This window comes from Buteo buteo, chromosome 28, assembly GCF_964188355.1.
Source record: "Buteo buteo chromosome 28, bButBut1.hap1.1, whole genome shotgun sequence".
NCBI lineage: Eukaryota > Metazoa > Chordata > Aves > Accipitriformes > Accipitridae > Buteo > Buteo buteo.
This window is the reverse complement of record NC_134198.1, coordinates 3,282,673-3,309,226: the sequence shown is the minus strand read 5'-3', so window position 1 is coordinate 3,309,226 and position 26,554 is coordinate 3,282,673. Positions and strand designations below refer to the sequence as shown.

At 39.9% G+C, this 26,554-nt stretch overlaps 1 protein-coding gene across 2 annotated transcripts in view; it reads left to right on the top strand.

Annotated features, from left to right (window-relative positions):
* Nucleotides 1-26,554, top strand: part of ANO6 (anoctamin 6) — an 80,633-nt gene that overhangs the window by 5,406 nt on the left and 48,673 nt on the right. For both annotated transcript variants that reach the window (XM_075059224.1, XM_075059223.1), the window contains exon 2: nt 23,573-23,649. In XM_075059224.1, coding sequence (XP_074915325.1) covers nt 23,573-23,649 — 77 coding nt within the window. The remainder of the gene's footprint in view (nt 1-23,572; nt 23,650-26,554) is intronic.

The window sequence follows — 26,554 nt, the reverse complement described above, 5'->3', positions numbered from 1 at the left end:
AAAAAAAAATACAAAACACAGGAATGATTTGTATGGGTGCAATTGACTGTCATAGGTTAAATAGTCTTTGTAATGCCGTCCAGCTTAGCCCTTAGAAAGAATGATGGATTTTTTTCTTCTATTGTTTATTTTTATTTTGAGATAATACTTTCTTGTATCCCCCCTAAGAAAAGTGAAATAAAAAAGCATTAGCCTAAGTTTGGGATTAACTGGGGCAGGCCAGGAAAAAGAGTTGCTCATTATTGTGAATTATAAATAATGCACAAATAATGAAACTAAATGTCCTGTGCTCGACATGAGAAGATCTTTGAAAAAAGGCGCTGCAGGCTTTAAGCATATGTAGCCGCTGCAGGTGTGTGTTTAACAGGATAATGCATTTAACAGGGTGTGAATGTCACAGAGGAGGGCACTGAAGAATGGTGGTGACGTGGGTTGGATTGTGTATTGTTTGTACATTCAGAAAACAAAGGTGGGGACGGAACTATTAAGCAAGTGCTAATCTCTGTATCCTAATGAATAGAAAAAATAAGCTTGCTTTTACTGGATTGTCTGTTGCTTAAGTGCATGTCTCTGGCATAGTCCTTTCTAACAGTCTGAAGTATTGCTCTGTAGAATATATATGTTATTAAACTGATATTTGATTGATGTTTTTAATATAAAATTAAAAAAGCATTTCACCAAGGCACAGGCCTAGTAACACTTGTAAGTTTTTAGGAGTATTTGATTCAAATCCACACTCACAGTGAATGTAGCTGGAACAGTTTTCCCACTGAAGAACATATGTGTTCACTCGCTGCACTGGCCGCGATGAGAGCCTGCTGGGACCTTGTTAACATTCTGTGTTAGGGTTCAGGTCTGATGAATGTGGAAGCTGAAATGAAAGCCATAGGCCGTAATACCACAAACACGTCAAGCCAGCGCCAATTGGCTTGGCTACCAAAAGAAGTATTCCCCCCACAACCACCTTACAGCGGCAGCTTAATACTTCGTGGCATTTTGGCCTTATTTTTCATTGGGGTGTATCAGTGGCAGTGTGGTAGGAATGCAAAGCTATAAAGAAGGACACTGTACCCTTTATTTTCTTATTTCCACTGTCTTCTGTGGGAAACGAAAACTGGCAGTCATGTGAATTTCCGTCAAACAATGGATTATGTTAGATAATCAGCCTAAGAAAGCAAACATCTGAGCACAGAACCCTTTGTCCTCTCCACCCTTCACACTTTCCTCAGGCATCCCACATCTATCTAAGGGCTTCGTGACAGGATAAGTGTCTTGATTGCTTCCTGAGGAATTATGCAGGCATCTGAAATATATTTTTTGCTTGGTTCAATGGAATTGTTTCTACCCCTTGTTCTGAGCTGTCCCAAACTCAGCATATGATAACAACAGGACACATGTAGGCACAATGCCCTGCATGGACTTCCGAAGTGACATCCTGAAGCATCACTAGAGCCAATGAAAAAAAAGTCCTTAACCTCAAGTTGGCTTGATTTAATCTCTGAGCAGTCTCCACTCCTCTGCAGGATTCAGAATCACTCCCCAACCTCCTTATGTACACATGGGATACCTTCTGTCAAGAGGTGTGCCCAGGCCCCATGTTTGTATATACGTGGTTTAGCACTCTGCTTAGGAGAAGATAATTCACCTAAAGCAGTTGTTGGTTTGGCAGGGATGGGCTGCTGAGTGGTGAAGGGTAGAGAATGGAGAAGACTAACACTCGCATTAGCACCAGGCAGCCTGGCATATATTCTTCCATTGCATGAAACTATCAAATGGGAGTATAATCCCTTTTTCCCATTCATGTCCTGCATGTCAGAGCCATTTCCTCTTCACAGGCCTTTCAGTTCCAAACCTTATCAATATAGATGGTCCGTTTCCTACACAGCAATTGACCTGTTGAAGGGCATAATATTACTGAATGCAAAATAGGCAGAGCCTAGATAGTTTTGCTAACGGCAATAGCCATATTAATAAAATGTGTGTGTTATGTTTGTAAAAGGGCGAGATTCAGACCAGCATAGACCTCGTTAGCAGGAAGAACCAGGAAGACCAAATGGTTTTGGAAAGAGACCACATTTAAACATCTTTAATGAACACCAGATTCAAATTGGAAAATTAACAAAAATGTATTAAAACACAAACTGACTGAACTTTAAGCAGTGTAGTTACAAGTCTGCTGGAGCATAAACATTCTTTAATTGATTTTATGCCTCATGTGGTAGAAATTGCAGCTTAGTTTCAAAATATTGTATAAAGGCTGAATAAGATTGAACCCTTCAATTTAGTGTTTACATTAAGTAATTTCCAACTAAACCACAATCATCAATATTCTTTAGACATAACTGAACATCAAAGTTTTGTAGGAACTGCCACCAATAGCAGATTTTGCTTTGCTTGTATAGTTTCCCTTCCCTTCATTTTTATGTTGATGGGTTTCCCCTGACCCCATTAATCTGGTTAGTCAGGTTCTCCAGCATTTTTTAGATGTGATTTAGCATAGGACGTTAAATATTTGCATAGGGGACTGCTTACGGTACAGTCATCAGAATGAGCTGCTGTGCCAGTGTTCTTCTGTAGGAAGCAGCTACCACCTCTGTTCTGTTCAAGCGCTGTTTGAGAGCAGTTGCTGCAGCAGAATGTCTGATAACTTGGGTGTCCATGGTGTGTTTCTGTCCCGTGGGCTTCTAGCTGGGGTGGATCTTTTGCTAAGGCTGTCGCAGTGTCTACAGGAAGATCTTTGTTCCTGCTCCACTGCTGCAGCAAAGACCCGTGACCTGTCCCTCAACCATTAACTACTTTGGGAAATTACAGTCAGATGAGGAATCTTCACTGGGTAGAGAAGAGAATTTGGAACGAAGAGTGGGAGCAAGAAGCACTTGTGTTGAGATGCATTGAGTCTCCAATGCTGTGGTGGTGCTGATGGGGTTTGGTCAGGAGAAGAGGATGAGATTAGTGATTTTTCAGTGGGTGAAAGATTGTGGGTTCTTCCCTTCCTTTGTGGGAGGAATATTTAACTAGAAAACGTCATCTGGATTGCAGATCAGGGTGGAAAGTATGAGAGCCGATAATAAAATGTTGTCAGTGTAGCAACCCTGCTGAAGATGCTGGGGACTGATATGAGTAATCCAAGGACTGTGTAATCCAAGGCTAATCCAACCTGCTGTGATCTGACACAGTGCAGGAGTTGAAGAAGAGCCACCCACGTCCTGGCTGTGGAGAAGCTGTGGTCTGTGGCTGTCAGTGGAGGGAGCCTGAGATAAGCACCGAAAACTAGAACTTAGGTCAGTGGAGAGACTCCTGTCGCACATACTGGGGTCTTGGCTGAAGGGTCTGGTAAAATAAGAAGTGTCGAAGAGATGAAAAGTGTTAGGAGATGGAAGTAAAGGCAAAACATCCACTGAACCCTGGGTACAGACTAAGAAAGAAAGTAAGTAAAAGGGAAAGAGGAAGAACTCTTAACAGTATTCATAAGGGTAAAGCTGACCAGTGCAGCTCTTCACCTATTTATCTGGTCAGGAACTCATAAGCAGTGGCATAAAGATTCTTCCAAGTCAGTTCATCAGGAAAATAAGCTACAGCAAGGGACTAAGGTAATATAACTGTGGGTGCAGTGAATTGAAACAATTAATCTGTGGTGTTTTTGTGCATATTTTTAATATATAGTAAAAATCACAATGTGTTCAAAGGTAATTTATCCAGAAGGAAAAAAAGACAGTCTTTATACCATTAATTACTTGCAAAAAACTTCCAGTGCTCTAAGTTTGGCGCTGCACTTAGAGATAATAACATTTAACGAAACAAGATGGAGATGGTGATCCAGAGGGCTCTACCATTGCCAGAGAGTTTTATTATTTTTTTGTGCAATATTAGTAAAATTATTAGCATTCTCTTTCTATGTGTTTTTTCCTTAAGTAGTCTAATGGAGTTTTTATAGACGTTAATGAACAAGGATGAGGTCAAACAATGCACACCTTACCCTTGTGAGTAGTCCCATTGACTACAGTGGGAATAGCATTATTTTTGTAAATGCTATTCATAGTAGAGAATGCAGAACTAGTCCCTAATGGAGGAAATATCTTTATTAAATCTTTCATCATCTTCATATATACTGATTTATTCTAGGAAAAATAATTAAATTCATTTAATTATTCTGCTGTCTATAAAAGACAAGAAGGGATTTGCACAAAAGGACAGTTTAATCTATAAACTGATGGCTGTGCTTAAGACAAACAGCCCAGCAAAAACTCCTACAATATTTGGTAAGACTTAAATATGTAATGTATTATTTAAAAAAAAAAAACAACAAACCAAATCAATATGACCTGAAGAATAAATGAGTCAATGCTGGATTTTTATTTCTTTTAACTTGTTCCTTGCTGATAATAAAGTGAGGAGAGAAAAAGCTTCAGGGGCAATGCAGTCCAGCCAAATAGAGCTCCAGATGTTTTTCTAATTTTATTGGTATTTGCAAGAGCAAAGGTCTCTTTTAGACCTCTTACACACAAAAGAGGGTGGGTTTAGGTAGGAGTTTGTTATTAAGCTCCACTTGTTAGAAGAAAAATCTGAAGAGTCCTTCAATTGCTAAAACTACAAAGTATTTCCTGATTAGGAAACAGAAGAATACAGTTTATTTCTAAATCCTGGGTCCAACACTGGGAATGCTTGCAGTCATGAGCCTTTGCACCTACACACACAAAGTAGCTCAAAAATGCCTGTAGGTTTTGACTTTAAACTTAATATTTTCATAGTCAAAGTAATTAAAAGTATCTTGCTGGGAGTCTCCTGTAAACACACTGTATAACAGCTAAGTGTAGGAAATATTTTAAAGCAAACATTCTGAGAAACTCATTACAGATATTCAAATATATCTCCTTGGAGACATGTAAATTTAAGAGCAATGGGTATAATTTTATAAACAGATTTCAAACTTAAGATTCCTAATTAGATAACTCATTGATCCATAGGCATTGAAGTCTAACCAAACAGCGATTTGCAATTACAATTTGGTTAATCATTTCAGTTCCCAATGAAAAGGCTCCACAGCTGCCTGGAGGCTTGGCATTGGTGAGGAACACCCTGGGATCAGCTTGGCTGCTGAAAAAGCTGCGTTTGTATCTTGGGGCAACGGCTTCGTATGGGCTATCCTCCCGTAAAACGCACTCGTTTCCCATGTAATTGGGCAGTAATTTTGACAGTATGCTTGGGGTTGATCTTGGCAAGTCTATCTCATGGCAAAAGCAGCTTGTCTTCTTTGTATTTCCAGCCTAAGGACAGCTGATTTGGGTTAGTTGCTCTGGGATAAGAAAAAAAAAAAACCAGCCTCACATTATTTTAAGCCATGAAGAAAAACCCCTTCAGGTTTGAGAAGGCACTCGGGGACTGGCAGAAGTCCAGGTGCGTTTGTTCAATGATGGGCTTCAGCGCTGGAGCGGGTGAAAAAACAACTTATCACACTCTTGACTACAGTCCCTGCCAAAGCATTAGGTCACAGTCCTTCAACAAATCAGCCTTCAGAGATATGCATGTTTATTAGGCCAGGTTCTGGGCATGCATGTGATCTAGACACAAAAATGATAAACAGCTTATGCTGCTTCTTGATTTTATCCTTTGTACCTCTTAAAATATCAGCAATGTTGTGGTTTAACAGAGCTGATTTAAGTCAGATCTCACTAACAACTCCTCTGAAATTTCTCAGGGAAAGAAAACACGTAAACCCAATGACATTTTATGATGTTTGGACCCAAGTAGTGTAGTGCTTCTGATAGCTGTTACATTGCCACAATTTCACGTACTCCTCTAAGCCCATGGTAGGAATCCTGATTTTTACAGGATTACCTGCAGCTTGCTCCTACAGTCCTTACACAACAGCATAAACCTCTGAGGTAGCAGGCTGCTGCTCACCTCTGCGCACCAGTCCGCATAGGGACGTATTACAAGCCAAACATGACACAAACACGAGAACGATCCTTTTGAGTTAAGTGGAACCGTCAGCATCCATACAGTTATTTAAGTATGTAAATGTTGCAGTCTCAGCCCCCAGAGACTGTGTATTGCTGAGTGGGTTTTTTTGTGTTGGAGGTTTTTTCCAGTGGTTTATCTTCCAAAGCTATTCATGATGGAAGCATAAATATCTGTCTAAACAATGGTACTCCATTTATCGTCTTTCTTTTTTTGTTTCCTTTGAGTTTAATTAAATGTTTTGGAGATAGATGTTTATCCTGCACTCTAAGATGAGACCAAATGTGTCCGTCAGAGGAGTTTCTGCATCTCTCACTGCGTACAGTTCACTGAACAAACCCACTGACCGTTCTCCTCAACAGAAGGTTCCATAGGAACACCTTGTGTACAAAAATAAGCTCCAGAGAAATCCTGTTTGGCTTCAGAAAAAGTCTTTCAGTTCTTTTTCATCCCCTTCACTATTTTGTTCCTGGTTTTACTGTGTCACCTTTAGGGTCAGTGATTCTCTTGGCCTTTGGAGTGCCGAATTTGACTCCATATGAGCAGATCTGGTGCTTGCAGAAGAGAAATGTCACTCAGAAGTGACATAATGTGCTCTCAGGCTCCAGACTGCACAGTCAAAGTGCCACCCTACAGCAAACAGAGGGAGAGGAGTTACGTGGCCATTTCATGTTTCAGCATTGCTCCACTTTGCAGATACTAAACCAAAGTCTGTGGTGTCAGGGAGGGTGACCATTGAAATCCCAGCTATGTGAGTTCAGCATGAACATAGCCCATCAGGGCTGTGTGCAGCAGGGGACTGATACAGCGAGTACTTACAACCTTTAAGGTTTTGTCTGTGTATAATGCAGGTCAAAAATATGACCTGCAATACAATAAGTAAGATTAAAAAGCTTTTCTTTTACATGGTCAGGCAGCTTTCGAACTGTGCTAATGTAGGGAACTGAAGTCTACAGAAGTGAGAAAATGTGTATTTGATATTTTAAAAATTCCTTGCAGTCTAGCAAGCAAAGTTTACTTTCAGGGAGGTTGAAATGTGGAATTATGTGTGTTTCTGGGGATCAGCACCGCTCTTTTTCTCTTTGTTTCTGAAAGTCTATGAGCAGAATTTTCCGCTATTTTTTAACTGAACATGATTGCTTCATTTCATAGTAGAAGGGAAATGAAAGTGCCAGCACTTTTCTAAATGTGGGTTTTTCCACCACATCTGTGGACCCTTGTCTAACACGTCCCCTTGATATGGGACAGTAAGAAGTCGGGCAAGCCAAATCTCAGCTAAAGGTTTTGGTCCTAAATGTATATCCCTGCTTTTTGGAATGTACATTGCTATTGAAATCAGTGGAGATGTTTTGCATCGTTCATTCTAGGCATAAACAGTAGTTTTTCAGTAACAAAAATATGGCTTGGAATTTAGCTGTCCCACCTTAAATATTCCTGAAGTTTGTGATATTTTTGTTTTTCGTTAAAAGCTAAGGCATGCCCCTTGCAGAGAGCTCAGAGGGGAGGCCACCGGAGACCATCTGTGCCTGCGAGAGACCCCTTGCAGTCCCCCCAGTGTGTGACTACATTAAAGAGTGGCTGGCACAACTAATGCTGTCACCTATTTGCTGTCTCTTTTTGGTGTTTGCTAGTCCTGAAGCCCTCTTCTCCTCCTTCTCTGTCCTGCCTCCACCATGTGAAGGGAGAGCATAATGTAGTGTTTTCACTGTGCTAGCAGAAGATACAGAGATTGATTCGTGTGCTGCAGCATCTCCATCAACCTGTCACTCTAAGGACTTTCAAGAAAACTGATAATCAGTTAGAAGGGCTGAGTGCTAAATCCCTCCAAAATTAAGTTTGTGTTTAAACTTAGAGCTCTAAATATAATGGCACTGTGAGTTTTGGTTTATCAATACAGGTAGGCCTAAAAAAACAGTATAGAGAAAGTAGATAGTGGTTTGTCTTTGGATTCGTCTGTTTCTGTATGTTTGCTTACAGCATTTGTTTCATAGCTTGTGTGGTTTTTCACTGAGTTATAAATGAGTATGGCCAAATGTCAAGTTATTGATTTGTGAAGTCCATACTTAGGATAAAGTGTAAACAGATTATTTTCTTGATGGATTTACTGGATCTTACTTTGTTGTCAGTTTCAAGAGATCTCCTTGATTTCATGCTATCAGTCTGCAATTCAGTAGTATCTTCGGAGCTGAGAAGTTTATTTGCCTTCAGCCAGAAGTTGAAGTTGACAGAAGAAGTAGGAGATTAAATCCTCTGTCTTGTGTTACAGGGATCAAACTGGATGACCTTGTTGGTACACCTTCCTGCCTTACAATCTGTGAACTGGATTCACGCATTTTGAAAGGTCGTTTTTCTTCCTCTCCACACAAAAAAATGAATCTGCAGTGAAGCGACTCTGGTCTCCTGTTAAAAATAAAACAAAACTCAGTGTAACCAGTGTCAAGGGGTTATGACTAGCCTCCTAACAGCCCATCACACTTGCTTTTTCCCTACTGTTATAATCAGATGTGTAAGCAATCTTACCTTAGCTTAAATGAAAAACACATCTGTAGAGGCTGCTTGGGTTTTTTATCTGAAAACTGTTTTTTTATATCCTCTCACTTCCACAGTTTTGAAGAAATGGGTTAGAATCTCAGTGGAAATGAGTTTGTGAAGAGGGGTATGGCTGGGTGCCTCAGCACTGTTTGTGGTTTCATGAAGATCTGCAATGCTGTATGAAATGAGCAAGCCCCGTGGTTGTTCCCGTGTTACTGCCGTCTGATATGTTCATAATATCGTAACACAGTTTAGGAGGACTCTGTAGACACCAAAGTAAAATCTCTTTCCATGTTTTCCAAAGCAAAGCTTGCATCTTCTCTTTTGTGGGCTTAATTAAAAATTTCATGGAATTACACTACGGTATAGGTGAGACAGGAGGAAAACAAAAGAATTTCTGTTTGGCTTTTTACTCCTTATTATTCTTGCTGCTTGGTTTTGTTATAGCTGAACGGTATCTAAGATTCAAAGCCAGTCATTTTTATCAGCGTCATTAGTGTACAGTCCTGACTTCTTTTTGCTTTCTCCTGAGATAAGCTATCAAAATACCTATTCTCCACATTTTTATGCTACCTGCCAATCAAAAGGAGACTTGTACTTTAAATTTCACCTGCATTCTTTCCTGATGAGTCCTTAGACTGAATTTACTCACTCTGGGATCCTAATCTTCTAGGAAGGTGCAACAATTGTTAGAGAATTCTAGAAATGACACTTATGCCGAACTATCATGTGCTTACTTTGGTGGGTCTATAGCTGCCTCCACTGTTCCCACTCTGAAAGACCTATTGACAATGGTGGTCAATGCTGAAATCTGAAGTGTGACATGACCCAGGGAATGATCCCTCTATATGCGTTGCTAATAAACACAAATATCTCTAGATACCCAATGCTTTATTAACATCATTGCACATCAAGCACTAGAAAGCTCTCGCTATCCCATGGGCAGCACTGTTGATACTTTTCCTCAGGTATCTATGGCATCTGCCTTAAGGTGTGGTGTAATACATAATGTATCTGAGAAGATTTCTACTGTGCCACCTCATGGAGTGGAGGGGAATAAAGACTTACTGGTCTTCAGTCTTCCCAGGGTCAAGAAGTGTAAGCAGCAGTTGTAGGTTCAAAAGGTGTAGAGAGAAATTAATTAATTAAAAAGCCATGAGATGATCTAAAACCAAAAAGATACTGCTTCTGTCTGATTGCGTACCATGGGAGCTTTACTGCCTCTGTGCCTTCATCTCACACTTCAGAACACTGAGTGGTGGTTTTGGCCCTGAGCACCATTGGTCACTCTTGGGGACAGGAGGCTGGGCTAGGTGGACCACTGGGGTGATCCATAAGCACATTCTTGTGTTCTTATGTGCCCTTGTTCTTCTGTGGCTGCACAGGCACTCTGTTTTTTAAAATCACTGACCTTGTGCAAAACCGGTGAAGGGAGTCAAAGCCTTACAGTCAAAAGGCAAGGCAAGAACATGGACAGAAGGCAGGCTATAGGACAAAGACTCCATTATAACATAAAGTTGAGGACTGGGAGCAGGCAGTCTGTCCAAGGACAACAGCCAGGTGCTAGCGCTAAGGCCCGCAGCTGAATGACCACGGGCAAGTGCCGAGTTTCCTTCTTACATCTGATAGAAATGACAAGCCACCAATGAGGCTCACAAGCCAGACCACATCTCATCCATCCCAACAAGAGGCTGACTGCAGCCAAAGGTGCGGTCTGATGGTGGCATTACCTTAGAAAGCCAGTAGCATTACCAACCCTGCGTAAGCTCAAGGCTTGATCTGGTAAATGTGCAATGCCTGATCTGTGCATTCACGTCGCCTAAAGCTGGGGGCTCTTTACCAGTGACTGAAACAATCAGGACTTTCAGCATGGCATTCTTTCTCCAAAGGAATCCACTGCATTTTTCCATCCTTGTCTTGTAAGAAGACTGTAATGACTGTTGAGATCTTACCTCCTTCTAATTCCAGGTTCTCAAAGTCCAGGGCGAAATGTTTGTAGTCACTCTGGGGTTTGTTTTTATTGCCTTAATATTTTCCAAATGTGTTTGTGTATAAGTTTCTTGAGTTGGTATTTTCACATGCATCTATTTTTCTCTAGTTGTATAGTGGACTTTTCAGTGCCAGGCAGAGGGAGCATATTCTTATTTTCCATCAGTCTGCCCACATTACTGTTACTAGAAAGCTGCATGCACACATGCATCCTTCTTGTTAATGCCTCTTTTCCCAGAAAGTAATTTAGAAACCTGTGTCTTCAAAACCACAGCTGCTTGGCATGAAGCTACCAGACCTTGCCCAGCTGTAGTTGCTGGGCATCATGAATTGAATTGTCACCGGGGTTTTTTTCCATCATGGTACTGAATTTACACTAATTACATTACTCTGAACTGCCTTTTAAAACTTAAAAATTTGATACGTGAGTTGCTAAGGAAAAGTGTCCATAGTTATGATGATTACTTTTCTTACAGTGCATTTTGAAATTACTCATCAGCAGCACAGAGTGCTTCTACACATGGACCACTAATCAAATTGTCTGATTAGGTGAAATCCTAGACTTTCAGCAGTTTCCTCATGCCAAATTGCAGTAATAATTGTTCCATCACTTCTGCTCAAGGGAATCTCTCAAATGCTTCAGATATAATTTCATTTCTAAACTGACTGTATAATTAAATAATACAGTATAGCCAGCAGTAATCTTTCTCTATATTTAAATGTAAATATTACCGGTTGCCAACAGGAACCATAGCATCCCTAATTGGCTGCGGCTAATTATATATTATGTCTAAAAAATGTTAACATTAAGGTTATGAAGTCAAGCACTTAGAAGTTGGGCAATGTCAGCATTAACGTTACCCAGGCAACTTCAATTTTCCTGCCATTTGTTTGCATGCATGTTACAGTTTTTAATTACACAATCACTGTTCTTTTTTCCCCTCTTAAGTCCACTGCTTCATTCAGTTAACTGGTAGTAATTGCGGATTTCTTTTTATCTTCCTCATTAAGAGCATGGCTCCAAGCCTTGTTTAACTCAAATTATCCAAGCCTTGTACAGCATATATTTTCATTCCTTTCCTCCTCTGTGTTTCTATGGTGCTTTTACCACATCTGAGCACTATATCCAACAGGAATGGGAGTCTCAGGAATCCAGACCCCCGTGATAGGAATGCAGGCTGCTGAGGTGATAGGATGTGGGCACTGTAAAACACTTTTGAATGGATTGTGCAGAGGCAAGATGCTGAACAGAGACACCCACATCCCACCGGCAGGCGTCCCTGGAACATGTCTATTGGAGGACCATGAGAAAATAATTCATTTTCAACCACTTTTGTACAATTGGGTCTTAACACTGTTCTGGGTTTATGGTTGATAAACTCTCTGCATTTCACACAAAGTTGTCCAAAAAATGCTCACCAATCACCAAAGCTTTGGGACTGAATTTTCAGAAATAAGAGCATTTTCCAATCTTGCTATTCCAAGTACCACACTGTACTTCTCCAGCTAACTTAGTGACAAATGCCCAGCTCTGCTGTAAAAGTGCTGAGTTTCCCAGCTGTAACACCCTGGGCAGTTAGCTTGAAAACTCTGCTGTGGAAAGCTCGGCAAAACTTTGTTCAAGGAGCTTGCTCAGCATCACGTGTATTAGATCCCAAAGCTGGGGCATACATAGAGCATTTCGCCAAGGCCGCATGCAAATTCTTTGACAATCAGAAATCTTTCTTCCTTTCAGTTTTCCTACAGTCTCTATATCCTATCCATCTTTTGCAAAAACAAGTTAAAGGTCTAGACAGACAAGTTCTCTTCCTTGGCCAAACCTGGAGTCATCCTCGTTGCGGTATACAAAAGGAGGTAGGGTCCTGAAGAAAAAAGAATAGCAATTTGGGGTTTATAATGAAAAATTACTTCCTTTGCTTTAAAATCCACCAGCATCTCCTGCGCTAGATCAAGTGGTACTGCTGTGTACCTTTTACCTTTTATGGAGTAAGAACCACTTCTGAAATGGGATGAGCAGGGTCCAATCTCTTCGTTTGTCTTCCTTAAAATAAGCATCAGTGATGACAGACAGTCCTGAACCAGCACTATTTCAGTGTTCGTGAGTTTGAGTTTGGAGTCCTATTGATCTGCTCAATTGCCATATTTGGCTACAAATTTCTATTTTTTTTACAAGCCCTGAAAATCAGATTCTACCATGTAGAGCAGTATTAACTAAAGTGGAATGATTGAAGTTAGTGATTCAATTTACAGCTCGTAATAAGTAGTAACCCATACAGAGTTCTTAATCATGTTTTGAATTTTTATTTTAAAGGCTTTCTAAGAGAAAGAGGTTTTTCTTGTTGATTGGTAGAGCAGCTAAGACAGTAAAACCCTTGTGTTCTGCTGGATAATGACATTGCTGAGGGTACCACAGGGGCTACACCCAGCCTGGTCCCTGTTGACCCCCAGGGGAGATGCCCACGGTGCGTGACAGTGAGGCAGGAGGCTCCCGTCAGCCAGCGGCTACATGACTATTTTTTTGGTTTGTACTTCTGGACCCGAATGTTTTGGTTACTCCCAAATCCTGTTTTAGGTACCTACATCCCTTCTTTAATTCCATAGACACACATTCATTTCAGCAAGTATATAGCTCAATGCACACTTACTCTGATTTTTAATTTCTTGTTGAATGACTTCCTTCTTAGCTACTAGATAACAACTATTTACTCTGAACTTGTATTTAGGTGCATCTTGTTGGTAAGTAGAGTTAATTATAGAGAAAAACAACATGCAAACATGTTTATTAGTTGTCTTAAAGATGCTGAATACTTAAGAAGAATGTGCATTTATAAAACATTTTGCATTTAAAATAATTTATTAAGCAAGGGAAGCATTAACTGTAGTTAATGAAATTGATGGATTGATTAATGAAATTGATGGATTCATTCTGGTCACTAAGGGCCATACGCTGTGTTTGATGTAATTTGGCATAAAAACTGTCAATCTGCTTGGACACTTTTGAGTACCCCAGCAGGAATTTATCTGTAACTTCATATGCCTAACACCTTCCGCAAATCTGTCCTAATGCCCTTTGGGTTTTTAGAATTAGCGGATCTCATCCTCTGCCACCTGGATTTTATTTACTGCAAGAAAAAAACAGCAGCCTGTTCTTCTTGATCCCCTTTTCAGACTTAAACAGATTATTCCAAGTAAAGAAAATTTTCTCTCAGAACATACTAACAAAACTAAAAATAAAAGTTGTCTGTAAGCTGGTGCTGGATTCAGTGACCCAGCTGATCCCTGTATGTCTTATGTTCTTACTGTGACTGAGGGTTATTTCTAGGGTTATTTTCCTTAACCCTAGAAATTAAGAACTTGCATTTTTGACAGCAGGAATGACAATGTTTGCACTATTGTTAAAAATGAAAGAAATGAAGTATATATGTATGTGTGCCTCAGTTTGTAACAACGTGATATAGGTTGAATCAATCATGAAACAGGCTCATTTGGCAGTCAACATTACAGCAGTTTTCTACCTGATTCCATACATATTTAAAACAAAACAGCCCTTAATTGAAAAATTTAAGAAGGCTCATTTGTTGCATCATTTTAATATATTTAAATTACTTAACAGATTATAAGAAGGTGTATGTGGAGAAGACAGAATGATTCAAGCCCACATTCCAACCTGAGATTAATGCCTGAAAAGATTATCAGCCTAAAGCCTTCTGACTTAATCAGTTTAGCCCATTATTTTATACTCTGACAAAGCTAGCTAGCTGTTTGACATGTATGCATTCAGTGTACAACCAAAAAGCATACCAAATATTGTTTCAAATTATAGCAGGTAGGCATGTTAATACATTCTAAACCCAAAAATTGTTTCTGTATCTATATACTGCTTATTGACAGATGAGACCCAAAATAATTCTTCCTGACAGCCGTTTCAGCTGAAGGTGGGTAAATTGTTTAGCTTCAGAAAAAGCATTTGGAATAGTCTAATTAGCAACTGAATTTCTGCAGTGATTTACAGTCAACTGGTGTCTGATGCGCAGACTGGATGCAGACAGGTTGGTTCTGGCGTGCAATTGCAGCAGTGAAAACCAGGAGCCAGCATTTGCATTTTAGCGGATTACTCTGGTTTCACAGAATTGTAACTAAAAAGTCATTAGCCCAGTGTTTGTTTTCGAAACCGAAGTTGGGGCTAGTCCAGGGCTCATTGAAATGATTTAGGATTTTTGCCACAGGTTTTGGGCAAGTGTCCCACTTTGAGCTCTGAACACACAAGAACTGTTTGACAATTTGGTTACTGAGCCCCTTAAATCTTCCAACTCAGTGCCTCTTAAATATTTAGGCACTGCTATCAGCAGAATCATTTCCACAAAGTCTAATTTCTTGTTCTATAACTGCCTGCTAATTACTTTATTATTTTTGGTGAGTACCATGGTTTAACCCCAGCCAGCAACTAAGCACCACGCAGCCGCTCGCTCACTTCCCACCCCACACCCAGTGGGATGGGGGAGAGAATTGGGGAGAAAAAAAAGTAAAGCTCGTGGGTTGAGATAAAGACAGTTTATAGGACAGAAAGGAAGAAAATAATAATTATAATAATAACAATAATAAAATCACAATAATAATAATAAAAGGATTGGAATACACAAAACAAGTGATGCATCATGCAACTGCTCACTGTTCGCTGACTGATGCCCAGTCAGTTCCCGAGCAGTGATCCCCTCCTGGCCCAACTCCCCCCAGTTTATATACTGGGCATGATGTCACATGGTCTGGAATACCTCTTTGGCCAGTTGGGGTCAGCTGTCCTGGCTGTGTCCCCTCCCGAGTTCTTGTGCCCCTCCAGCCTTCTTGCTGGCTGGGCATGAGAAGCTGAAAAATCCTTGACTTGGTATAAACACTGCTCAGCAGCAGCTGAAAACATCAGTGTGTTATCAAGTTATTCTCACACCAAAACATAGCACTGTACCAGCTACTAGAAAGAAAATTAACTCAATCCCAGCCAAAACCAGGACAGTGAGCTACCCCGAATCTGAGCTGGCTGTTTCAGGACATGGGGTGTTAGACTAGCAATACTCTGTATTATATTCCCAACTGATTATTTTCCTGTTTAGGGTTAGCCATGAAAGAGTATTTATTTTTGAAAGTCACACCACATGTTCCCAATCCTTTGTTTGCACAGCTGTAAGAGAAGATAACTTAATGGAAAGAATAGTCTTTCAAACAGGAAAGAATCATCTTCCAAGACAGACATTTCACTTCCTTTGTGATCCAGCAGCATCTATAGCTTCATATTGGGTATACTTGGGTGTCTGAAATGAAAATCAACGTTTTTCTTTTTCTGTGGCATAGATTAGCTTTTGAGTTGATGATACCTGCAGATCTGCTCTGTGTGAGTACGCGAAGAACGTAATTTATTGACAGCTTGAAAAGCCATTTTGGCATTACTAATTGTCATTGGTTTTCTCACATGCTGTAAGACTGCAGGCGACCATAAGAAGAGAACAAGACTTTCACATGGAAGGCAGCTGTATAGATCCCTTATTAACTATAAATAATATACTATAAGTATAGTTTGTTATAAAAATAATTCAATTTCGCTTCTAATACCTAGCTTTTCCGAAAGTGAAGAATATGGGGTTTAGTAGCATGTATTCTTCAAATAAGGTCTACAGGTATGAAACAAAACTAATTTAAATACATTCCAATCAAATAACTGAACTTAAAAGAATGAATGCTACTAAATGCAAGCCAATAGTATTTTGGTGGAATGAGGTGAAACCATTGATAATTTGTGATCATAATGGCAGCCCTCATATATGAGTGGAGAAAAGACTGTATGCCAGAGAAGAGCTAATCTGGGAAAGTCACTTCAACCCAGACAGACCTTTAACCATCAAAAAGATCCCAATAATAATGTCTTCACCTAGCAAGGAGCAAGGTAAAAACATCAGACCTACATTTTGGCAGAATAACCTAAGACATTCTTTTCTTAAGTCTTTGCGTTTATTCATTTACTCTGTGAAGTGAAAGAAATTAGGCCAACATATCATCCTAGCTAAGGAGGATTTGATGCGGGTTTTTTGATTAAAATTGTTTAGGTGATTAAACGAAACTATTTTATATGTGGTTTGATATATAAGGATCAAGACCATCAAGAATATTTTACATTTAAAACTTATCTTTTTAACAAAGGAAGTAGCTCAAGGAACTTCATGGCCTTGATTAATTTTGTTTTGGAGCTATAGATCTCATTGCCTCTTTCTTTGATTCATATATTTAAAAAGGAAAATACATATTCTTGGTTTTTCAGCTGCTAAATATTTTCTTGGCTCTGAGAGTACTCCTACACAATGAACTGAACATATGAAATAAACTACAATAAAGAAATATTCTGCACCGGCAAAAGAGATTGTAGCTGTCAAAAACCAGTATATCGGTCCAACAGTTTCTGTTTCCAGAAAAATTCAACTTGTGCAATGGTTTTACTTCATTTCAGATTTCAGCAAGTATTACATATGGCTTGAATAGCTGACATTTAACTGAAAAAAATATTTGTTCTATGATCAGTCCTTAAAACAGGTTGTGATCTGTTCTGATGGGCTTTTTTTAGTAATAACTACTAGATTAATTTTTTAATTTTATATATACATGTGTAATTAATGTATAAAATAATATATTAATTTTATATGTGTTGATATATTAAATATATATAGTTATATTAATATATAAAATCTGATATAAATTAACAGGAAGGAAAGCAATTGTTTTGTCTAGTCTAAACAGCATGTGTTCAAAGTTTTCTTTTTTCATAGCCCCAGAGCTTGTAGTCATTTTTATAACAATATCTTCACTTCCTGGGTAAGTGTTAAGATTTGGAAAAGCACAATCTTCGCTCAGTAGGGAAACTCCTTTGTGTTGTCAGTTCTCAGCCTTTCTGATCTTCTGGAGCATTTAAAACAACATGGCATAAATTTTTCCCCTTCTTCTCCCCCTTCTCTCCCCAAAAGCCAGGACAGAATCATATACTTCAATACCATAATTTTATTATTTTTGGACCAAGAGACAGAGGGCTGGACGTTCTTAAGGAAGCTGCCATCTACATAAAGACTCTTCCAGGACAGTGGCTTTACTGCAGTCCCCAGCTGGTATTCAGGGATGACTCTGGATCTTTAGACTGATTCACCTGCTAATGATGCTCTCCATTATTATTTCCACAGTTTTGCTACAGTGATTGCCATTTCTTCACAGGGTGGCCTGGCTTGGATATGTCAATACTCATCCTTTCTGAGAAAATTAGTCTCTCCGAAACAGCAGTAGTTTGTTCTTTTTTATGCAATAAGGTGAAAGTAATTGGACTTGATTAGAGGATGGGCTTCAGAGTAGTTTTCATTCATTCATTCATTCCAGGACTCAGTTCATATCCAGTGTTTTACCTCATGCCTTCTCCTGGCTTCTGAGACACTACCTGCGAGGTGAGGCTTTTTGCTTCATTGCCTCTTGGGTACCGTGTGTGATGGTATGACAAAACTGATCTCTGCTAGCAGGACTGCAGCCTGCCGAGGTGGGGAGGTACTGCCACGATGTTGGTCTGGTTTCTGAGGAGGTGGGTGATGCAGGATCAGCTCTACTTAGAAAGCAGTATCATCGGGGCAAAGCCCACCGTCTTTGGATCTTCTCGTCTATCCCAGCAGATGGGAACAATCTGACTCCATCCAGTTCTCTGAGCCTCACGGTGGCAAACGTGATGTGATCTTTTCATTTGGTCTTCATTAGAACAGATAGACTTTGCTAATGACTATTTTTTCTGTTCTAATGTGGCAGCAGGGCTGTCAAACAAAGATTTCAGGGAATGTGTCGATTCAGATAAAAATTGCATGTAAACATTTCCTGATATTTTCCAGCCAGTGAAGTATTTTGTTATTAATTTTCTTTGCAATCTATTTGAGGTCTAAAAGACTTAAGTGTGTCTAATTGTGTATTTACGTTTTTACTTTTCTGTGTGTCGTGACCATTGTTGCCTAAGGCACAGCTACATGAGGGCAGTGCTGTGAGCTAAGCTAGAGTGTGTGTTTGAAGCACACCATCTATTCAGTGTTCTCCTTTGGTAAATGCCTGCTACCCTTTCCTCCCATGCCTTCCACCTGCATTTGCCGTGCGACAGCATTGTGTGTGCAGCCAGGCAATGCGGAGAAGTTGATGCGCCCCAGCACTGCGGTCTAGCTTTGCAACAACTCGTTTTCTGTAATCACGCTGTAAACTTCCCTGCTTATGGAGGAGGCACTCTATGCAGCAGGCAGATCCCACCGAGGGGCTGAGTGGATATTCTTGAGCACATCAGTTTTGTACTTAGGAGAGCACAGTATTCTATTAATTTATTTTTCCCCCTGTAAGAACAGGATTTGGGACTTAGACTTTTTAAAATTTCTGTGACAGACAGAATTACAAAATACTCTGAGGGAAAAGTGAGAGGTGATATAATATCTATAGCAAAGCAGCAATGCCTGGGGATTCCAGACATCGCTTCCTGGCTTTACATTCGTGATTGCTCATGAGGTACCATGTTCAGTGCCAGGGCTGAGATCTTGTCCTTTGCAATGTCTCACAGGTTTGTTGAGGGAAGTGAAGTACTAGGTGCTATGAGTTTGGTTTTGTAAAACCTTTTGGATTTCTCAGAATAATTCTGTGCCTATTAATTTGGCTTATGTAGGTGATTTACAAGCTTAGAGTGCTGCTGCCCTTTTTCACATTTGATTATTTCCATTAGAGAGGAAGTTGATCATAGCCAAGAACTTCTTTGGCACAAAATGTCTGGCAACTTCAGGCATGTTTGCAATGTCTGTGCTTATAGAGCCAAGCTCAGTGGTCTTTTCAGACATCAGCTTATCCAATATCTTTGTGGGTTTCTTGTCATTAATGTTTTTCTGGGCAGCATCTTTCTTTTCACTTCTGGATACTGCTTTTTTTCCATCCCCAGGCCTCTTAATTTACAGTCTCAAAAAAGCTGTTTCATCCCTACTGCCTGTGCTTTAGGCAGCTTCTCTTATTTCACTATTCAGATTCCAAGGAAGGGTTTAATTCTTCTTTATAGTTATCCTAAAGGGAGAGCTGCTTCCATGCCCAGCATTCCATAGCCTCTCACCTCTGCCATAGCAATAGGTGGAGATTGCTAGTAGTAATGTTAATGAAAGCCTTTAAAATTGAATTATTCAATGGGAAGATCACTGAACTTACAAACCCATTCACTGTCAATATCAATTAACTAATGAAAAGACATTGAAAAGCCATCTTACGTTGGCTCTCAAGGAATTTTAGGATCTTTATTCAATGCAGTCAGAAATGCTGGCTGACCTTTGAGAAAGCAAAGCCATAGAGAAAACTCGTAAAACAAATCACAGGTAGAATCAACAGTAGGATTCATCTCCCAGGGCCTGGCCCAAAGTGTGGGATGTACACAGGTTATAAAGAAGCAGCATGGGATTAACATAGGCTTCTTAGTACTTGTGTATAGGCATATTTGAGGTAAGGTGTGAAATGCTGACAGCGCAATTCAGTGTCCTGGATTGCAGAACCATCTCCAGGCAGCTGGAAATACCACTGATACATTGGCAGCTCAGATACCACTGAGATGTTCTTGTAAATTAGCATGCACAGATTCAGTACTTAAAATTTTTACAACAGCATATTTTGTAAGAACTAAATCAAAGACCAACTGGTATCACTGAGCAGGAACTCAAAATCTATGAGTACAATTCAAAGAAATTAGACAAAATGTTCTGACAAAAGCATATGTTGCCAGGATTACTTGAAGATAGAAATTGATATATTGGTCAATTAAAATCAGAGTATGCCGGCACAAATCCAGTAGATTTCTTTGTTCTCTTACACCTTCTTTGCTTTAGTTGGCTGGGTGGTAGAAAATAAGCATCTACACTTGATGTGCTCTGACCCAAACATTAACAGGAGTGATAATGCTTCTGAAGTAGAAATAGGTAAGGAGAACTATTATTTTAATATAAAATCTCAATACACTGGTCTTTTTTGGACATAACTATGAGAACACAATGACCAGCCTTACACTCAGAGGAAACTGGGTCTGGAAAGGACCTCAAAAACTCATCTGGGTCATCCTCCTAAGGTTCATGCCAGATTCAACTTGGCCTAGCTTGTTCCAGGATATTTAATTAATCTGTACTGAAGAATCTCTGATGTTGAAGACCTCACATGACCTCACCTGCCTTCCCAGGCAGTCTTTTCTACTGCTCTCACTCTTAGAATGTTTTCCTTAATGTCCAGACCCAAACTTTTGTGCTGCAATTTTCTTTCTTGTCCTCCATACTTAAAACTGACCTTACCATAATGCTGGAGGGGAGGTGGGAGAAATGAATGAAGTGATTTTGGGGGTAGGGAAAAGCACTTTGTGTGGGTGCAGGTTTTTCTGGCAAAGCTGAGTTTTTGCAGGTACCGTTTTTGTACTTCTGAGATGCTAGAACCGTCTCTTCCAGCTGAAATCTGCACAAATAGGCACAACTGTCCTTGCAAACCACTGCCAGAACAAATCTTATCTAAGTACACGTTCAGGTAGTGTCAAGGCTTTGTATTTTTGGCTTCACACAAACATTAATCTGTATTTAATTTGAGAGAAGTTCTGGGCTAATGTCCCATAAGAAGTGAGAGTGGCAGGTCCCTTTTGCATAAGTCCTTTCATTGCCCCGGGGGCTGTACTGAGTGGTATTTCAAGTAGAAATGTGTTAAGATGCTAAATATTGATAAAATGATAATGTGTGCATGACACTCACCATATCATGGGGAAGATGTGCTGGCCAGAGTCACTGAGGCAGAATCAAACTGTACTCATGTATAAATTTCTCTGGAGGATATTCCTGAGCAGCCTTAAATCCATCAGGATTTGGGAGAACTGGAGTTATCCTTCCTGCTGTGAATGCCATGTTTCCCTCTTCAGTTCTGGCTGAAGGGATTTCTAGACAGCACTGATGAGGGTTGTGTAGTTACACATCGTGAGGCCTAAGCAAAAAGTCCATTTTAACTCATGATTCTCGTTACTGCAGTTCAGTGGCTGGCAGAAGTCTTCGTGTCTGTATCCACATCTGCTTGTTTTGTGTAATGACACACAGAGCTTCAGAGCAGATGTTTATATTTCCAAGCAAGCAAGATGCTTATATTTCTCCTTCACTCTGCCCATTATATGTGGGCAGAAACATTCCCTCTCCTGTGGGTTTGCACAAGCACTTTGTCTCTGGGTATCTTTGTGTCCAGATAGAGAATAAAGAATGCCCCAAGGAATGTAGGGTGATGCCCATTACACTGACATCAAGAATATGTCTTTGCCCTTCTCACACTAGTCTGAGCTGAACCCATTAAAACATAATGATGTGCATATACAGCAATCTTGCAGTAGCTGCTGAGATGCTCATTTTTTCCGAGTCCTCATATTATTGTCTCACCATGTAAAGTTTGTGTGCTGCACTAGTCCACATTTTCCTGCTCTGTTTTTAAATGCTGGGAAATGTTTCTAAAGATGTTAATGTTTTTGAGAGCTCACAGACTTTGATTATTCAACTGGCCAACCTTTGGGTTATGACTCAAATGTTTCTGAAGCAGTGTTGATGGAAAAATTCATGGAGCTGCTTTTGGCTCCTCCCTAGAGTACACACTATCATCACAGTAGAGATCTGGAGACTGACAGCTCAACATCTGGAACGACGTCCCTACCAAACTCTCTGAAAGAGTATTTAAACCAGAGAATTCAGATGCTTAGATGCCATGAGAGAATTCTGTTGATTTGTAAAGAGCGGTCTTCTTGTGCTCTGTTTCTAAGTGTTTTGACATATCTTCAGCTGGTATAAACGAGCATCATTTGTGAAAAAAAGCTTCTTAAAAATTCTTGAGAATTTAGCCACATATCAATGAAGTTTTTAAGCCAAAAAAAAAAAAAAAAAAGCCGGGCATATCAGTTATGTTTGTCCTGGCATAGTATCTAATAGGTGTTTCGCTATCCTAACAGTACTATAGATTATTTTAGAGTTTGGGGGCTTTCTTTTAGTATTATAGTATTTTTTGATAAGTTGAGGCTATCATTTCCCAACAACACCGGCATTTAGGTACCACTGATATCCATGACCCTTTCCTCAGTGCAGGACAGACTTAGCTAAGACACCTCTCTATTTTAAGGATCTAAAAATAACACATGGGGTCCATCTGCCTGGCATGCATAGGTAGAAAGCAGCCTTCTCCCTTCAGCTACTTGATGTTATCTTCAGCCTCAGGTTGTTATCTGGCTTTCTCTTAAGATCCAAAAATATTTGTTAAGAAACTAAAACCAATACCTTGCAGCAATTGTAGAGCTTCTGTAACTTATTTCCAGCAGCTTTATTAGGATGAATTTGTGTGTTATCCAGTGCTTGATCTGGTGGCGAGTATTATGGAGTGGCATACTTCATAAGATCATTTTAATTTTATGCTGTATTTTCAGGAAACCAATTCAGTTTGCAGGTTGTTGGTTTTTAACAGGTATTGAGGAAATGGGTGAGGAGTAACTGGGGCATCAATACACATTGAATTGTAGGTGTGTTATTAGATGATGTGAAAATCATTCCTGTTATAGAGTGAACGTTACAGCATCACTGCTTATCACATCCATTCTGGGATTTTTGAAGAATTCCCTGGTACTGTTATTTGTTATTGCCTGACAAGTACGGTCAGCATGGGGTAGGGTTATTTGTGCAGGTGGAGCCAGTTCTGGTACCCTTATTCATTGAAAGATAAACATAACTACTGCTAGAGTATGGATAGAGTTTTGAAACATTAAATAACACATACTAGCAAAGGGATGCTTTGCATCCCTGTAGCTTGGTCAGGATGCTCTCCTAGCCTTAGCTTGTCATCCTGGTGAAATTTATGTTTTGCTCTCTTGCCACCTGCTGATTATAACTGAAGCATGAGATACAAACTTTCTGTTTCTGAAATACTAAATAAATGCAATAAAGTGGCTTCTCCACAAATCATTAGCAAAATTCTAAAAAACCCCAACACCTACCACACAAAATGCTGAAATGTTTTAACTTTTTATGTCTATTTTTAGTCTTGGAACTGAACCAAGTGATTATTCCCACTTACGGAACTGTGCCGGATCAGCAAAACCTTCATACTCCTGAATGGGTGGGTACTTCTTTACTTTAACTATGACTACTTGTAATTTTTTCTCATATAGATATGCAACAGTCAGTAGCTGTTCCGGAAGACTAGCATTCCTTTGCCTTTGCAGCACATGCAGTTCGTCAGCGTGACTGAATCTGGGTTGCTCTATCTCTATTTCCCTAAAAGATACCTGAAGTCATTGACTCAGATGTGAAAGTGCAGGTTGACACAGGCGCTGGACTCAATTAAAAGTGACCAATATATATTCACTATAAACTGATACACACACATACACCTCCTCCCTATACATAATTTTGTACATGCATGTGTAGGATTTCTGTGTGTGTATGCAAGGATAAATAGTTATGAACACACCCTACATATAAACACACATACACTATAGAGTCCATACACAGCCAGGTATTAGTTGGCTGACATGTGAGTTCAGGACTCATTTTTACAGAAAGCCTGGAGACACCAAGAAATTCCTTACTCCAATCAGAGATTGAAGTGACAAGAAGAAAAAAGACCTGGAGGTGTCCATTCCTTTTATCCAAAGCTCAGGTTCCCCAGCTCGCCTAATGTTTTCTGCAGCTAACAGGCTTCTGGCTCTAACTCAGGATCTCCTCAGATCTCCTTTATCATTAAGGGCTGGCCAGTTGACCCCAAAAAAGCCCTGCAATGGCACATGCTTTCTCAACCTTATGCCCAACTGGCATGCTGATACATCCAATTTTCTTTTTTCCCCTAGAATGGTACAAGTGTGGTCTGCAGTTGCACAAGGAGATAGCTATAAGCCTGGATTAAAAAAGGTGTAAAATCATATACTTATCCTAAATCTAACAGAGCAACTCCATTTAAATAAAAAAAAAGCCTGTTCTGTGTTTCGTTACTCTAATGACAGAGGTTAGTGTCACTGGCTTTGGGTGTGTATAGGTTGTCTTTTCTATTCAAGCTACCTCTACGAGTGGATCAGTGTTACAGGAGAATAAGGCATAAAGAAACAGGACCAACAGTTTCAAGAATTGCTTGTTGGACCTATTAATTTTGAGCACCTAAGAGCTTCATGACAATTTTCACATAGAGAAATCATTCAAGAAAGTACTGTAATGGTGTCACCAAGTAATGTGAGCTGGAGCTGATTCCCAGTCAGCCCCATCCAAGGCATTGACATTTAAACTATCAGCTATTTACAAATAATTGAACCTGCCTGTGTGTTTCTTTACCACTGCCTACTAGATCCTGCTCCAGGAATGACAGCCTGCTACCGCTGCTACTGGTTATCCCTTTAGCTGCACAGAGGTCTGTTATGACTGTGGAGGTCCAGGTCCTGCTGACTTCTCTGCCTATAAGGAAATATGTTTTCTTTATATGACTAGGAGAACATACAATACAATGAAGAGTGAGCTAAAAAGTTAAAAGACGCAAATCAAGCATTCAGATTCAGAGGGTTGAATTAAGCCTGCCCTGTCTTATATGTAGATATTATGACTGGACATGTTTAGATAATTTATTTTTCAGCCTGGCCACCAGACTGAAAGCTATTTTGATTCATATCAAACTGAAATGGGAAATAGTCATAAAAGAAAGAGGCAAAGGATTTCTGTGGTGTTAGTGCATTTCAAAAGCAGTGTAAATGAAGGGATAGATTCACTGTTCCTTGCACCAAGGTGCACCAGAGCCTTGGGGAGCTGCTCTAGCAGCTTAGCTGGCAAAGTGCTTGTCATAGTTATGGGTCAGGAGGGTTTGTCCTTCCCTCTGGTGTAGGAAACAAATACCCAAAGCACCAGGAAATTACTTTCCTTCTGGGAGCTGGATACCCTCACCTCCCCTGCCCCTGTCCCAGTGTTTTGCAGCAGGGTATTCTTTGTTTGAAGCTGCTTTGGTCTCTGGAAAAATATTTAAACATTTTTTGGAGCATGAGGTGTAACCAAGAGCTTCCATTTCCCAACTGAGTGCCCTGACCAGGATGTTATAAAAATCCTTCTTAGCCTCTCTGTGGTTCAATGAAATTTTTTTTTCTGTATTTATATGATGTGAAATAGCATCAAAACAGCTAGAATGTCATATACCTTGTGGTTAGAACAGTCTCCTCCGAGCAGTCTTGGTAGAATTTATTTTTATTTCTACTGAAAATCGACTGTCAAAATCAATTTTTATTTTTGGTTACTCATGTTTACCAGCAGTTGTAATTTCTGCTCAGTTTTAGCAGCATCTTTTCTGCACTGCTCCTTCCGAGTCAGGTCTTCCTTGTCAGCCGCTGGGCAGTTTCAGTGGGGTGGAGGGGCCAGAAAGATAAAATTGAGATCTACTGAGCCTGTCTGTGAAATGGATGAGTGCTAACTGTAGCTAGAAATGGAAACTAAATAGGAAGCCTAACCTTAAACGATTGAATAGAAGAAAAGTACTGCACCTGTTGTCTAAACTTAGATCATGCTTTGCAGCTGGAAGTATTCTGGAAATTTGATTTGATTTTGCAAGTCATCCTGGAGTAGCCAGGACTAAGTTATTGGTTAATAAAAATGGTCCTGTTCTTCTCATTGTGCCGTCTCCAATTAGAGGACCACATGCTAAGTTTGCCACAAGATCCCTGCCTCATCTGGCACAAGTAGGATATTAATCTCCAAAAAGCCCAAATTCTGCGAGAATGTTGTTTGTAGTACTTCAGCATGGTGTAGATGTGGCAGGAAGGAATGTGCAGGGAAGGAATGAAAGGCTCTTACAACTAGAGAAACTCAGTCCAGTCCTAGATAATTGGATTTTATCCTTGCTCCTGCTACAGGGTTTCTGCGCGAGACTTGCAAAGTCACATCCAGCTTTTGTTTATTTCCTGAGTGTCAAAGGGGAACATCTGTGGCCCTGTTTGCATTAGTTCAAAATAGTCACATACGGACCTGAAAGTGAGTGCATTGCTCTTTGAAAAGAG